Source organism: Corvus hawaiiensis, chromosome 1 (genome assembly GCF_020740725.1).
Source record: "Corvus hawaiiensis isolate bCorHaw1 chromosome 1, bCorHaw1.pri.cur, whole genome shotgun sequence".
In the NCBI taxonomy this organism is placed as follows: Eukaryota; Metazoa; Chordata; class Aves; order Passeriformes; family Corvidae; genus Corvus; species Corvus hawaiiensis.
Genome location: NC_063213.1, coordinates 78,282,399 through 78,298,702, shown reverse-complemented (window position 1 = coordinate 78,298,702; position 16,304 = coordinate 78,282,399). Strand labels below are relative to the sequence as shown.

Here is a 16,304-nt window from a genome sequence, read left to right as displayed (position 1 = left end):
GTTGAACGAGGATATATGAATACATCTTGTTTCTAGAATGGAAAGTACAATTTGCCGAAGAATGTACGTTAACACATTCAAGATTAAGAGTGACTCTTCTCTTACAACTAGCGTGTGTGTCTGTACTGTTTTCTTACTATGAATGTCATCAGTAACATACAGGTTCTATTTCATGTCTTCTTCTCTTCTTAACTCCAATATATTTAACATACACTCAATGATGTGATGGTGTTATGACTTTGACAATCAGTATGTGGCATTTGCACTCGCTAAAAGATTGTTGAACTGCACAGTTTGTTTTCCTTACCCATTTCAGACATCTCTGGCACAGTAACAATGTACGGTCCATCTGTAAATTTTGGTGCATTGTCATTGATATCCTGCACTTTGATAATGAATTCAGATTCGGGCTCGAGCGGCTTGTTTGTCCGTCTATCAATAGCTTGGGCATGAAGTACATAGTGCGTCTTCTGCTCTCGATCTAAGCTTTTGGTTGAATGGATGTCTCCAGTTGTGTCATCAATAATAAATATAGTCCCTGCCCCTTCTCCAGTAAGAATGTATTTGACTGATCCATCACCTTTGTCGGAATTGGAATGCAGCTGTAGAATAAAAACACATAAAATAATATAAAATTAATTATCAAATTTCATTAAAGGTTATTGCACACAAGATATAAAAACTATGATATTAATGTTAGCACCCTTCTACTTTTTTTCACCTTTCCCAGCTCTTGCCGTAAATCCTCCTATGCTCTTTCTGGCAACCCAGTCATTTTATTCAGGGTCATTTCCACCCAGCATAGTTCATTTCTTAAGCTGGGACTTCTTGGGTTCTACGTCCATTGTAGAAAACTTCCCTAAGTCAAGAATATTCTAGTAACTGGGATGGTTTTTGTATTATTTGGTTCTGGTTTTAGTCTTTCTAGTAGTTATCTAACAGCACTCATGCTAGAAACCCTGTCCTAAGTAGTCCACTGGATTGTCCACTGCAGTGGTGGCAATTCAGTCCCACCTACATTTTCTTCTGTGGCCCCAAGGACAACATAATTTACTGTGAAAGAACACTGCACAGTGTGCCAGTGGCAGATGCCTGTCTGGATTACTCTATCCAACAACAAAACACAGGCATTTTCTTTGGGTTTTGTTTGTTTATTTTTAGCTAGAAGGCCATCTAACTTGATTCTATTTAAATTATTTATAGTTAAATGATGAAGTTTGACAGATATTTCAGCATTTTCATTGTCCGTAACACTTTGTGCTATGAAATATACATTAAATATATTTTACCCCTCCTTGAGTACAACAAAGATTTAATTTATTGGGGGATGGGGGAAAAGGAAAAGCCAGTAAGTAGATTGGTGTGTTAAAAGATAACATGAAATTGCTTCCCACTGCCTCACTGTTTCTAACCTGACTTTAAAGAATTGCCTGTTTAGATTAAAAATGAACATGTGTTGCTTGATAAGAAAGGGTGGGTTTTGTATAGACTGAGAAGATTTGTGGGTTTGGTGTTTTTTTTCTTTGAAACAATTTTGAGAATGGAATGCATTTATTGAGGAGCACAATAAGAACAAAATGGTAACGCAGAAATGAACAGCCTCAGGTATTTTGCAGTTATACTGTGTAATCAGAAGACACTTGTTTTTATCCTTATCCTACTGCTCTGGATATTTCTCAATATCTGCAGTGTGTCATTACTAAGTTTTGATACAGAATCTGAGCAAAGCAGAAAGAGAATGACAGATACTATTTTTAATTAATAGAATGCAAGGTGTTACTTTCCTGTTTTCATTCTCAGTTCAAAAACCATAGAGGGTTGGACAGAGAGAAAATAAGACCTGTAGGGTAGAAAACGTCTTTTATTTTACATAAAACACAAGCTAGATGCATCTTTGTTTTTCTGGGTCTTTGTCTTGCCTTTAAAACTATCTTCCTTATTATTTGTAAAAGGAGTAAGCATATGGCACTTGACGACAGTTTGTTTTTTTTTTAATCTTGTCTACTAAATTAATGAAATTATGGCGTTGCACCTAATTTATATCTTGTACTGTAGGGGGCTTGGAAAGGGGAAATCTAATAAACTGAAGTTTTTCAACTCATATAAATTTCAGCACAAATTCAGTCAATGTACTATATACTTATCTGAGTCACATGAAATCTGACTGAGTAACCAAAACTAACTGGGTCACCACTGTGGATCCTTTTTTTTTTTTTCTTAATGGAATAAAGAAGCATCAAAAGGGTCTGTTTGTTTGGCATGCCTTTGTAGGACAGCAGAACATTCTTACACATTTCATTTACAGTAGTCATTGGCAAAATTAATTGCTTCTTATCCTTAGAATTACACTGTATTCTATTAACAAAGGAATAATCCACTCAATGTAAAATTCCAGGAATCCAAACTTCCTATAAAGTCAAAATGTTCTTTGAAGTAATTTATTCCTAAAAACAAGTGTAGTGGGTATTCTGTTATTCTAGCATAGGTTTACTAGTACTCTAATTTTTCAAAACCAATTAGAATTGTAGGAGTCTTTTGGGATAAAATGAGCCCTCAGTGCTGGTGCTTGCAAATGCTAACAGCAAAATGGCAGATTTGATGAGTCTGTGATACTATAAGGAGCTCAAAACTAATCTGAACTGCAAAAGATCAGAGGGCCTTCCATCCTACTTCTCTCCTTTTACCTCTACAAGTGGATATGTAAAAGCATATTCAGGTATACCAAATAGAAATCCCAACAAAAATCGCTGCATCCATAACTGGAATTACGAACATATGAATCAATTAAAAAATTGGTTATGTTGCTAGGTAAGAAATACACAGAATAAGGAACTGCCATAACATATGAGAAGTAAGGTTCTCCAAAACCCCAAATATCAACATAGACATGCCATTCCAATACCATTCTGCTGAAGGGCACACTCACAAATTCACTGTGATGGCATGAAATGCATAGACCATTTGGCAAATTAGTAACATTAGCTAATTTTTTTATGGTGAAGAAACAACTATTTGTACTTGTCATCAGTGAAGAAAATACAGATTTATTTTGAGTCAGAGGGTTTTTACATAGAAAAGTAAGAAAATTACAAAACACAAAAGATACTCAGCTGATTTCATGGTCAACAAATTATATGTTATTCCTGCTAAACATTCTGGTATGTTAATAAGCTTCAACTGAAAAGTACAGGCAGGAATATCATCAGAAGAAAATTATCTCCATATTAATAATCACTGAAAGCCTTCCATTAACAACTAGGTCTTTTAAATTGCAGTTGTAAGGCAACAACTGAAAACAAGTAAAACCTAAAAGAAGTTCCTGCTTGCTTACTTCCTGATATTTCTTATATTGTTTGAAATATAACACTTTGATTTGTGCCTTTTAACTTCTAATGCTGAATTTTAAATTCACATAGGAGGATTTTGCATAGCAAAATGGCATTTGCTTTGTCAGTTGTTTATATTTCAGTTTTTCTGCAAAGTAAAGATTAAAGAATTGTTTGTCTTCTTTAATACTTCCATCTCAGTACAAATTGGTCCAAGCAGAAAAATATCAAGATTTCTATCAAACGCTTATTTGCAATATGTATTGTGCTGAGAGCCTCTGGGAAGTCCTACTTAAGACAGTGTTCACTAGATTAATGAGAGATTTATGTCCATGAGCAGGGCGCACTTCTCTCTTTTCCCTCCGTACTGTGAAATCATCTCCACAACAAGAGGTTTACTCCACAAAAGCATTTCCAATTAGAATAAATGCAATTCACCTCTTAGGTTACAAATTCGTGTTTAGGACAGTGTATTTCTGCAGCACTGCCTATAATAGTTTCTAAAAGACATCAAGGGAGCAAAATCTAGCTGGACAATAGTCAGCTTTCTCTCTGCTTGGGACTGCTGTAACTATTTCTCTTTCAGATTAATCTGATAGAGAGAAGGATGTCACTAGCAATGCAAATGCAAACCAACCCATGTTTTGTTCACCAGTTCAGACCTGACTCGTGTGACCTGGGGAAGTCATCTCAAAGCAGATCCCTAGAGGAGTGTGGCCATTTCATTTCAGTGCGATTCCATCACCTCTGCCAATGACTACTGTAAGAACACATATATGTGAGAGGATGAGACAGTCACACACTGTAGCATTGTGAATCAGTATCTTAGATAAACAAAAAATTTGGTGTTACTTTTTCCTTTGCTCTGTCAGTCAGAGACAGAAAGATACAACATTGCGTCTTTGAATTTAAAGAGAAATACAAATGCACTCCAAACTGAAACATGATTACTCATAATGTTGAGATGAGTAATGAGCACTGAAAAGAGATGCAAGGGAAATATGCCAAGCATTAGAACACAGCTTTCTGATATCTGTGTGAGGTTTTAACTATGATTATGAAAACATAACTGAAATTGTCTTTGAATAGATCTTAGTTTCCATGACAGCCTGATGATTATATATTGATTTGTGATACTGGCTGTTTAACTGTTACTTAAAGACACTTTTTTCCCCCTTGCTTAATTGTTCCAACTTGTTTTCCTAAGCAATTTTACATTAGACCCTGAACGTTACTTTAAAAATGCCCTTGCAGACCAACAAATACTTTGCCTAGTTATCCACTAGAGACTAGTGCATCTTACACTTTACCACTTATTCCTCTCAAGCCTTGCAGGGCTTCCCCCCTTGCCCATGTCTCAGGACCTCATTACAGCACCCCAGGGGCCGTAGTCCTGCCCCAGTGATGCTGCAGCAGAGTTGGTCTCCAGCTCCCCACAGCCCTTCCCTGCCCAGCCTCAGTCTGGCTCCATCTCCGAGGAGGTGCTCGATGCCTGGGCTGGGGATGCCCCAGTAACCCTGGGTTTCCTCTCCAGGCTGGGCCTAGTAATGACCCACTTGGGGGAGTCTCCAGTGTCCCAGCCCCAGGGAGCTTCCTCCCTCTGCTGATCCCTGACAGCAATGTCTCCAATTCCCCAGACTGCAGTCAGTGCAGCTTTCGAATTCCCTGTGGAAATGCAGATTCAATTCTTGCTGGCTTCTGCAAACATTACTGCTGGTTTGGTTATGCTTCCAACAAGAAGAGATCTATTTAATATTCTGAATCTGTCCACAACCCGAAGCTGCCAGAAAGTATTCAGTTTTCATCCCCTGTTGGTCATTATTCCTGTCTTTATTTCGCTGAATTTTTTAGGGAAAGAAGAAGCTGAAAATAATAGCCAATGGGCATATCTGGAATATCCCCTTTGTCAACCCAGTGGGCTACACCTCTTGACATATTTAATAACAAGTTGCATCCAGGAAGATTTATGATGCTTCCTCAGTCTTTAACTAGCCCATATCAGCAGTGTATATCTGATTTTGCAGAACAGTAACCAAGGTGTCCTTGTTTAGCTAAGACTTCAACATTTTTCTTCCATCAGTCCATTTAAAAGCTCATTTTCTTTTAGAGTTTCTGCAGAAACTGCAGAAGGGCTACATTAATCAAAGGCATGATTTGCCGATACTTGCAAGTATTTCAGTTAATGAGTTTTCTTTATATCCTTATATTAATTTTGATACTATGAATCTTTAAATACTTTTTTTGATGCACTAGCATTAGCATATTAACTGCTATAAAATGAATGCACCTATTGAAGGCTAATTGCCCAGCTACTACAGTGTTGTTACTGTTTGTAACTGAAAAATGATCAAGTGGCTAAAGCCTAATCACAACCCCAAATACCAGGTGGCTGCTGCTTAGTTACTGGCCTTATTCACTACCAATCAACCTCATATATCTGCATTGCTTTAGCTGACGTTTAGCCAATTCATATATCCAAACATTTAAACATACCTACTTGTCAAGCAACTGACCACAAATAGGGAGAAACCACTGGACAATAGGAAAGGGGCCCAATGGGAAAAAACACACCAATAAGTACTACAAAATCAATCCAAAAATTGAGAAAGCCAACATCCTGCTTCTACTGGGAATGTGGAATGTTAACAACTCACAGTGATCACTACGCTCCCCCGCACTTGTCTCAGGAAAACAAGAGGCAACCACGAAACCATGCATGACCAGGAGAGAAAAAAGCCTGGACAAGAGGGGCAACTGTAAAGTAGAAGAGTTTATCAGTAATTTAACTGTGTGACTGCTTCCTCCTGTTTGCTTTAGTTGAACAATCTGCATTCTTGGAGTGCTGCATGGGTGGCTTTTTAAGTGGACTACTTATGATTTTTGCAGTATTTTTAATTGACTACCAATAAACTCTTGAATCTGGATATATCTTGTTCCAGAAAAAAAAATATTGTGAAGAGATTGTCTTATAGGTACTAAATTCAAATCCAAGGCTGATCTGAAAAAATTAAGAACTGTTGCACTAACCTAATGAATTTAATCAGAGTAGAAGTGGTTATGTACATAACACTTAAAGTATTTTGAAATAACTGCAGATAATTAAAAATTATTGTTGAAAAATAGTAAACAATAAAAATAATATGCACAAAATACAAAAGCAAAACCTATTATGTTAATGACACTACCATTATGTCTTGAAGAAAATATTGTGTTCTGTTCAGAGAGCACCATATTCTTTCAAAGAAAGCAGCAGAACCTCCCCTTCTTAATTCTGTTGTCATTGTCAACGAGTTTATCTTGACAAGAGGGGCCCAGCACAACACTACTGCAGCAAAGTCTACCAATGAGTGCCCAACCCAGAGGAATAACAAAATTATGTCCAAAAAACATGAGCTATAAGCTTTAGCAAAACATAGAGGAATGTATTAAGCTACTTTGCTTTTGTCACACAGAACTGTTTATTGCCTCACTAAAAACAACAAAATGTAGAGAGATATATAAAAAATTAATGTTACAGCACTAAAATACTAAAAAATATTTTAATCTTCCCTCTAATATTAACTGCAATCATACTGACTTCCTTTGATGTTTATGTAGACAAAACATTTCATTTAAAATAAAGGTTACATTAAATTATTAGTAGTAAAAATGGCATATAAATTTTTTCTGGATCGTACCCACTGCAAAAGCAGAATCTAGCTGATACTACTGAAATGTTCATTGTGTCTATGCAGTAAAAACATCATCAGATTTGCTGCAGACTTGCTTCCCTTGGTCTGAGCTATAATATATATTTTAATGAAAGACACTGCTCTGGGCAATGTCACACATTTTGATGGAATTTTCAGAGGGAATCATTAGCCCAAGAGATAACCGTACTATCCATAGCAGTGTCCACAAATTGACAAGAAGTTATTCCACACCCTTGTCAACCAGAGGAAGAAAATAGAAAATTGCAATTTCCCCATCTGCTGAATGAGTTTTCTGAGATAGAAGAAAAATAATTGGATTGCAATCATCCAGGAAAAACACAAATGAAACAGTATTAACTTCACAATGTAACACTATAGCACCCAAACATCTGTTCTTGTAAGATGCTCCCGTTTGCAGGCGGCTTCTCTAAAGCCTGCTCCTTTGCTGCAGCCATTACGAAGTATAATGGCAGAAGTATGCAGTGAGCAATCACGTCTGAAACAACATCAGGTATACTAAAGCAGCCACAAGTGGTCAACATTAGCTTCTATTTTCTTTCTATACAGAAGCACTCCAGGGAATGAAAAAGAAAAAAAAAAAAAAAAAAAAGAAAAAAGTAATTCTAAAACAACACAGTAAACATTTATTTATAAAACCGTCATTTTGTTTCCAAAGAACATGATATATTTTTAAGAAAAATAGAATTCCAAGTTGTTCTTTCAGTGTGCTATGTGTCCATACTATGTGTCTTCTGTATGGAAAAAAAATAATTACACTCTGGAGAACTTTTCATCTGAACTCTCTTCACAGCAGTAAGCTTTCGTTTCAGACATCTTTTTGTGGTGATGCAAAGTTTTTATTGTATTTTGTATGTTCTTTGTATCCTAATGGCTCGTCTGTACCTTCCCCACTTCTATTCCCAGTTGGTCTGTCCCAGATCCAAGCCGCTCCCCCGGTGCTCCCAATATGGTTATCCCCTCGCTTTGTTCTGGCACCTTCCCTATCAATCACCCAAACCCCTCCCGGAGTTCTGGATTGTTCTGTGCCTGTCACCAAAGCCCTCCCTAATTACCCTTATCCATATAATCCCCCGAGACCCTGCCCCCTCCGATACCTCCCCTCTTGGAAATCCCCTAAACCTCGACGCCCCATTGGGGCATGTGATCCCTTTCCCTCCACCCGAGACTATTGGTCCGCGTGGATGTCTATCCCTGTCCATATCCCTCCCCCAAAGACCCCTATTGGTCCCCTGTCAAGCCATCCGCGTTTTAACACCTCCCTTTATAAGTTGTTGCACAGATCTGATCTGTGCTTGTGTGCCTTGGACTCTCTTCGGGCAGAAAACCTGAAACTGTATCCAAGGGCAAGCCTCCCCGTTACTTTCTATCCTCTCCCTCGTCGGGGCTGCTGACAGCCACAGCACCTGGCGCTTCAGCTCCCCTGGGCAGAGCTGAACTCCGGAGGAGCAGCTTTAAAGCCTCGAGCCTTTGGCTGCTCCCCACTCCTGCCACACACCGCGGGTGCTGGCCAGGCTGAAGAGAGCGGTCACTGTGACATCTTTTATTTGGCCAAATGCTGTGATGGGCATAGAAATTATTCTTTTTTTTTTTTTTTTTTCTTTTCCCAGCAACTAGGATTTATGTAGTATATGGGTTTTAGAGGTTTTTAAGGTTTTTTTCATATTTGGGCTTCAGTTTTTAGCTTCTCTTCACAATTACTGTCACCAAATCTCACTTTACAATCAATAAATCTGTAATCATGGTGATAACTTAGATTCCTAGATCCGTTCAGGAGGACCATAAATTTGACTGAATCCAAATGCCTTGATGATACACTGTTACTCAAATAAGCCCTGACCACACATCATCAACATTGTAAGAAAAAGGTTTTGCTTCTGACTGTGTAACTAAATCATAATAAAAAGGTGATATGCCATCATAAAACACTTTTAAAAATCTCACCATTCCTATAAAAGGGCACAAGCACAAATGGGAAATAAAAGCTTTTCAGTTCACGAACTACTCTTGGGCACAGGTCCTGCAAACCTCTCATTTCCTTAGACCACTGAAATTCTGCTTTGTCTGTAAATACCTCACCATACAGCTACACAGTCACAGATGAATTACACCTCAAATATGTCAAAAGCAGTCCTAGGTACCAATATCATAACTTGCATTACCTGCTCAAGTAAGCCTGCTTTCATATGAAAGGATGTTTGCTTGGGATGTTGAAAAGGTCAAAGTCAGAAAAACAGTAAGTGCATATATTTTCTGAAAAGACCCAAGAGATCCAAGAGTTCAGGGCTTGGAAACTCACTGATGCAGTGAAAAGCTGCTCTTCACTGAAAAACATTGCACATTTGTGACATCGATGGAGAAAAAGTGTGTGTAAAAACAGTCTGTTTCCACACACTGTTTCTCCAGACTTTCTACAGGTGCTTTTGTGCTTTTGGCCTTCATTTCTGGTGCTTGTTCAGTCAAGCTACTCTCATTGAACTGTTATTTTTATTTTTTTTTACGTGTATGAAGAGAAAATCAAACTCTTCTTTTTCTTTCCATTTCTAGTACAGAAGGCAAGAAGAGAACACATTCCCTGTAACAGGATCTTCCAAAAATAAAAGATACATATCTTTTACTGAACAGGAATGACAACCTAAGGATTATTTCAGATTTTTCAAAATGTGAAAAAACTATTAGTTCTCTAAAGCTCTGATCAACAAATTCTGTATTATGTGTGATCTCTGTGCACAGAGCTTCTCCTGATAATGAGAGCGATAGAAATAGCTCGCTGCACCACATAGCTCTAAGTGTAATAGTACTCAAACTCTTTTTTAAAGTACCATTTATTTGTTTGCTTGTTTGTTCAGCAGTGCTACAGATAATACTGTTTGCTCTATGATAGATCTGAAGACAGCACATTAATTTTTAAGCTCTGGGAAAACAACTCTGCTGTGTACTCATGTGATATTCTAAATTACTTCTTTTTACTTTGCTTCTGCTGTGTACTCATGTGATATTCTAAATTACTTCTTTTTACTTTGCTCTTCCTAAGAAATACTGTGAAGGTAAAAAATAAATGTGTGATTTTCTGATGTAGTATCTTTGAGCCATGTAAAATCAGCTAGAGGAAATTTTTTGCCAGGGACCTGATTACTTAGTCAATTACAGAGTTAGATTAGGAAAAAAATATTATGTGGAAAAGATCAAGGAGAGATAATTAATTTAACAGCTTCCTTTTATCCTATCCTTCCAAAAATCTTTCACACATTTTTGGTTTTGATGTCTTTGAAGCTAATTTGCTGGGAAATCTTTAAGACTGTGGAAATAAAACAGGTTAGCTACTGTCCAATGGCTTCTATTTCAGGTGAAAAAGTTGTTTCATTCTGAAGAAACTGAAAAGAATGCACTACCACGTGTCATCAAGAGTGGCATATATCATTCTTTAAAAAGGATTTAATCTCCATATTTTTATGAGCTCCCTATCAACTCATATTAATGCACTTTCCAGGTAAAAGAATTGCACGTTTTCATTATTGAGAAGTTTTTTTTTTTCTTTTTGTCACATTTTTTTGGTAAGACTTATTTGTTATATACTTTTGAAATATTAGGAAGTGCTATCATAACATTGAATATCAGAATATTAATTTATTGGGGTAGTGATTATTCACTGCTTATGCAGTATTAAACACTCAAAATCATGTTCTGGTTTTGCATCTGGATAGTGATTTCATCTCTTTTATGTGGTCTACAGCTTTTCTTCTTGTGGGTTGAAATTTGTATTTGTAAAAAACCTGCTTCGGTATAGAGTTTCCATTACAAGTCTCACAACTGATCACCCTTCTTCTGCATCTCTCTGAGAAGAGAGTATGATCTTTTTTTCTGATTACAGACACTTTCCTTCTTCCTCTAATGTAGAACTCTTCCTGTTTGCTAGAAACAAAACGTACTACATGACACAGGAAAAAACTCCGCATCATCATGTTGAGGGCATGTTTCCACAAATTTGAAAGATTACCTGTCTCAAAATCCATTGATAATGAAAAATGCCAGCTTTGCTACTTTGAACATCTTTGTTGTGTAAGTCAGAAGGTTCATGTTCACAGCAGAAGCTTATCACCAGCTCTCTCCACAGATATGTCATGTAATGACTGCAATAGCAAAGTGACAAAGTGATCCTGACTCTTACAAAGATGACTATAGTTTCACAAGTAGGAATAAAGAAATAGAAACCTATCAATGCCAGCGAGTGGGAACGTAAACAACTTTCCTTACCTTTATCATGCTTTTTATGGGCTGTTACAAAAATTTTCTGTATCCCTTATGGATGTAAACTGGGGAAATTTAAGAATCTTTTGTGTGTATTTCCTTACTTCACACAAGCATTCTCAAGAATAAATACAATTTCTGAGATCAAGGCTTTTTAACCAGGTAATTCTCACCAATTAGCACAGTTTATTCAAAGGGGTACTGTGCTACTGCTCCTTTTGTCTTTCTAGATTTACCATGACCCACTTCAGTCCATAAAAATCTGAAGTGCCACAACTGCAAGTTTTTGATTTTACGACGCAAGAAACCCCTCATTTTTCACATTCACATCAGCACAACTTCTGGACAAGTAAGACACAAGTTCTGAAAATGTTTATAAAACAGTTTTACATCACTATTAATGACTGACTGGTGTTTTGAAACAGCACTCCTATACAGGACTGATGTAATGTGTAATGTTCTGCTAATCTTTCCACCTGACAATGTAATTGCAAGTGCTGCGTGGCATCTTTTCAGCATAGTACAGATAATTTCCATCCTTACATGGACAACCACCATTTTTTGCCTTCTCAAAGTTCTAAATTTATCATTGAAAAATATTTATGTTCTTTGCTGTCCCTTGTAACGTCAAGTTTCATGCTTGAACTTGTTTTCGTTTTTCTGTAGAATAAATATATATCCTAACCATGGAATTATTTTGAATTTAACACAAGAAAGATCAAGCTGAGAACTACTTTCTTCCAGTTACACTTTGACAGTGGTTAACAGAAAGCATTTCAACAAAGCAAGTCAGAGGCTTATTGATTTACTAAAATGAACAGTAATATAATCTGCATGTTACTTTTAACACAAAATCTATGTTTCTGATTAAGAACTATGCTGTGTTCACTATCATCCAATTCCAATAGGTAGCAACAATATTCTCTTTCTGTACATGTAAAGAATCCCAGACAAGGTGTTTCCTTCACTGCTATCACTTACTAAAATAAGGGATGAAGCCTGTTAAAATTTGGTCTTTCTCCAGAACCAGTAATCCAACTATATTAAAAGGCATAAGCATACTATTCTCACTTCAAGGCAATATATTCCTCTCCTCAGTGTTTCTTACGTGAATGCTGATACATCAATATAGATGTAATTTATCATGAACATTTCAATGATTTTTCTATTCAGAGATGCTCTGACACCTTCTCCCTTCTCAAAAAATGTTCAGGCAGAATAGGATTACAAACCCTAAAGCTACTGGCTGCTAAGAAACAATTAGGAACAAATGATTCTTTAAAATAATATGTGTAAAATGACAGGGAAAGAAATATAAAATTAGTTCATTCTGGGAAGCCATTAAAATGATGATTAATAGACAAATTACAAGACATTCTTGCCAGCAGTAAGAGTGTCAATACAGAGCACATATAGTATTCTTTGGATGCATAGTTTATTCGTTAACACATTTTCCATAATAGACTGTCTTCTTTACATTTAAGAAGCCCAGGAGGAAGTGCCTGTATGGCCCAGCAGGAGACCCAGGGGTAGGATTCTGTTCTCCCAATGTCTTTTTTTTTTCCTAACCTAATACTGTGAAGTCCAAAAATATTTATTCTTTTTCAGGAAAAAATGAAAATAATAAAAACATATTGCTTGGTACTTCAAACACCCACTGAATACAAGTTCTCACTTAGTCATCCTAAAGTGAGTAAATATTACTCATATTTCTAAAATCTTATTTATTCCATGTAAGGAATAATCTAGCAGATTGTTATGTTCAGTGGTGCAGTATGGTCCCAACACAAGAATTCAGGGAAAAAAACATGACTACTAGTTAGGCAGCAGAAATACAAATCTTATTTTGACAAGAGGTCAACTTTTTTTTCCCCTCAAAAGATAATTTTAACATCATGTAATCAACTGGAAATATGTTCCTTCTGACCCAAACAGTGTTACTCTCTTAGAACTAAAGAAAACCCAAACAAATGTTGGAAATGTAGTAAATATCATATTCTCTAAAGGCAACTAAAGAAAACCCTGGGTAAAACTAGGGAAGCCTCCTGCTTCCCATCTCCTTTATTAATATAAATAGAATTTTTGTTCAGGCACAAATTCACATCTCGGAGAATTTCGTGTGTGTGCAAGGGGAGCAAACTACAGAATAAATACTCAGTATCAGAACAATGCTGATGGTAGCAGTAAAACAAGAAAGATTGTAGCAAAACTGTTCCTCTGTAAATGCCAATGAGGTATATTTTGTCTTTCCTAAGGATAAATTCCTGACTTGACCTACCTTGTAGGGAAAAAAAAATCTACATTGTGAAGAACAGAAATTTATCATTTCCATTAGAGATTAGTAGCACTAGCATTGAAGTAGTTTTACTTTACAGCAACTTTTTATCTATCTGGCTCACAACTAATTCCAAAAGAAGCTATACTAAAAATATTGTGTATGTCTTCTATGACTTGTCATACTGTGCAGGAAATTTTTCAAAACTACATTTTCTTTCATTATTTAATGCCTGACTTTTTCTACAATACATAAAATTAGAAAAAAAGTGGAAAATTACTGTATTTTAAATGTGTTTATTTTTATTTAATCATCTAATGGTTGCACTTTAAAAAAAAATCATACTAAGAAATTACCCATACAAATATCCTGTGGTTTAAATGATAAAGGTCCTTTTGGCTTACATACAGGAGAAGAGTTGTTTCCTCTTTAGACCCAGGTTTAGATTCAAATTGCATGAAAATAAACAAAAGGAGGTAATGTATCCTATTCTGAAGATGAGGCCTGTTGAGCCAACAAATGATGCTCCCTCAGCTTTCAGCAACATCTGCAAACATCACATAACTAAAATACAACTTAGGAGTAAGTAGTACAAGTCTCCACAGTTTTCATTCACAATAGGTCATGAATGGCAGGGTAAGATGGTTCTCAAAACATTAAATGGTTATTATTTTATTAATTGCTTGCTCAGGCTCAGCTGCTGTGTAAATAATAAGGTCAGGGCAGGAGCAGTGAGCTCTCAGGCAAGCTGAAGAGTACTCAGTAGCACAGGAGATCAAAGGGAGAAGCTTTCTTAAGACTTCAGACAGATTTTTCAGAGTGGAATTACTTTTTTTTTTTTTTTAATTTCATAAACTGGGGGTGGATTGTTGTATTGAACCTTTACTCCAAAGAGAGAAATCCCACTCCTTAGCCCAGGATATCACATCCTTATCTGATCAAATTCTTCTCCTTGGGCTATCTTACATCCATCTATCTTTCAAAAAGTGCCATCATGCCTCTTCACTTTTCCTCTTCATCCAGTGTTCTCCTATGCATCCAAGCCTGTAACACTCATGTTTGCATGCTCCACATGCACTGCAGTTCCTACAATCCCATCTCCAGCAGCATTCACATTGAACGCACTGATATACTGTAATGTCAAGGACACATGAAAATTTAAACATAAGATTTTGGCATTTAAATTTTTTGCTGAATGATATGGAGAATTTTGGAAGGATGATTGGGTGCAAAACTCTGCAGTGAATAGAGAGTTTTATAAACATATATTAAACATATATTTTCTAACACAAAGAAATCCGAAACTAAAACTGCTTGTTTTAGAATTAAGGTAGGCAATGTGGAGTTTTCATTAAAGTAAATAGGGCCATCTGTGTTTCAGCCTTTCCTAAACACATCCAAAGGCTCCATGGGCAGGCAGAAAATGAGTTTTCCATTTAAAAATTACTTTCCCCTTCCCACCAAAATATCCACATTTAGTTCTGTGAGGACAGGTGTACACCTATTTATATACACAGCACATGTACAATCTTAGTCAAGTTGAGAAAGACAGCTTAGAAATACAAATATTTTAGAATACTTCAATCATATTTTGAGTTTTCTTTTAAATGGGGAGTTAAGACATTTTTCACAATTCTACATAAATTTCCAGTATAAAGAAGAAAGCTTTCAGCAGTCATCTTAAAGCACATGATATGGCTGTGATAACATCTTTGCAGAAAGACACCAAGGACACATTCAGTAAAGTATGAGTTTGCCTGCCATTTATTTCCTCTCTGGAAGTGGTGCTTTCAGTATCATGCTGTTATTCAAATTAGCATGTGAAGGGAATAGTTGCTTGCAAAATTCTGAAAATGCTCAAGGACAAGGGAAGCCTTGTGAAAGCATAATTTAATTAATGATAAAAATCCAGAAAGTGGTTTAATAGCCCACAGTTGGGATTAGTACACCTAGTTACAGATTAATTCCACTTATATCTTACAGCAGTAAGGTTGTTGCTTTACCTCTGTCTGTGTAGTTTTACTTCTTACACTACATGCATCTTGTGCTTTGTTTTGTGAATTTTTAAATTTTTTTCCTTCTCATATAAATAATTATTTTTCAAGTTTCATATGATCTTAAAACTTGTCCCAGGGAAAAAATGAAGGCCTGTGAAATAGAAACAAAATACTATTTGATATTAAATCAGCAAATTTCTTTCTAGTGGATATGATTTTTTCCCACTTACTCCTGACCAGTAGTAAGCACAGCATACTGTATATGAATACTCAAACAAAAGATTTTTCAGCTGGCTTTCAATGTCAGTTCCAGTATCTATTTAGTAAGCAATGCAAGATTTTTTTCAGACTAGTCTGGTCATGAAAAGTACCGATTCTGGACAATCCTTTCTAATAATAATAAAAACAAGAACAATAAAAATATTATTCTTTATGGTAGAGGAACAAATGTTTTCACAGCTGTGCTCCCCTGATGCACGTAAAGGGAGGAGAGAGGTGATATTTCAAAACCTTAGCTGGTGAGGTATCTGGACTAGATTATCAGAAATACTACCTACTAAACAAATATTCAAAATAACTTTTTTCTGACACTAGTATATGGGAGTTCTCCAAGGAGTCTCTTCATGGGAGAGGTACCTGTCTGTGCAAAAGACACATTGTCTCGGGGGCTCCAGGAAAAATCAGATGGGCCCTGGAATGTCCAGCATGAATCCTACCACACCAGGGAATCTTGGGATGTGTTTTGATG

At 36.4% G+C, this 16,304-nt stretch overlaps 1 protein-coding gene across 12 annotated transcripts in view; it reads right to left on the bottom strand.

Annotated features, from left to right (window-relative positions):
• CDH18 (cadherin 18) overlaps positions 1–16,304 on the bottom strand; it is a 522,886-nt gene that overhangs the window by 133,933 nt on the left and 372,649 nt on the right. For all 12 annotated transcript variants that reach the window (XM_048311338.1, XM_048311426.1, XM_048311373.1 and 9 more), the window contains one exon: positions 308–602. In XM_048311338.1, coding sequence (XP_048167295.1) covers positions 308–602 — 295 coding nt within the window. The remainder of the gene's footprint in view (positions 1–307; positions 603–16,304) is intronic.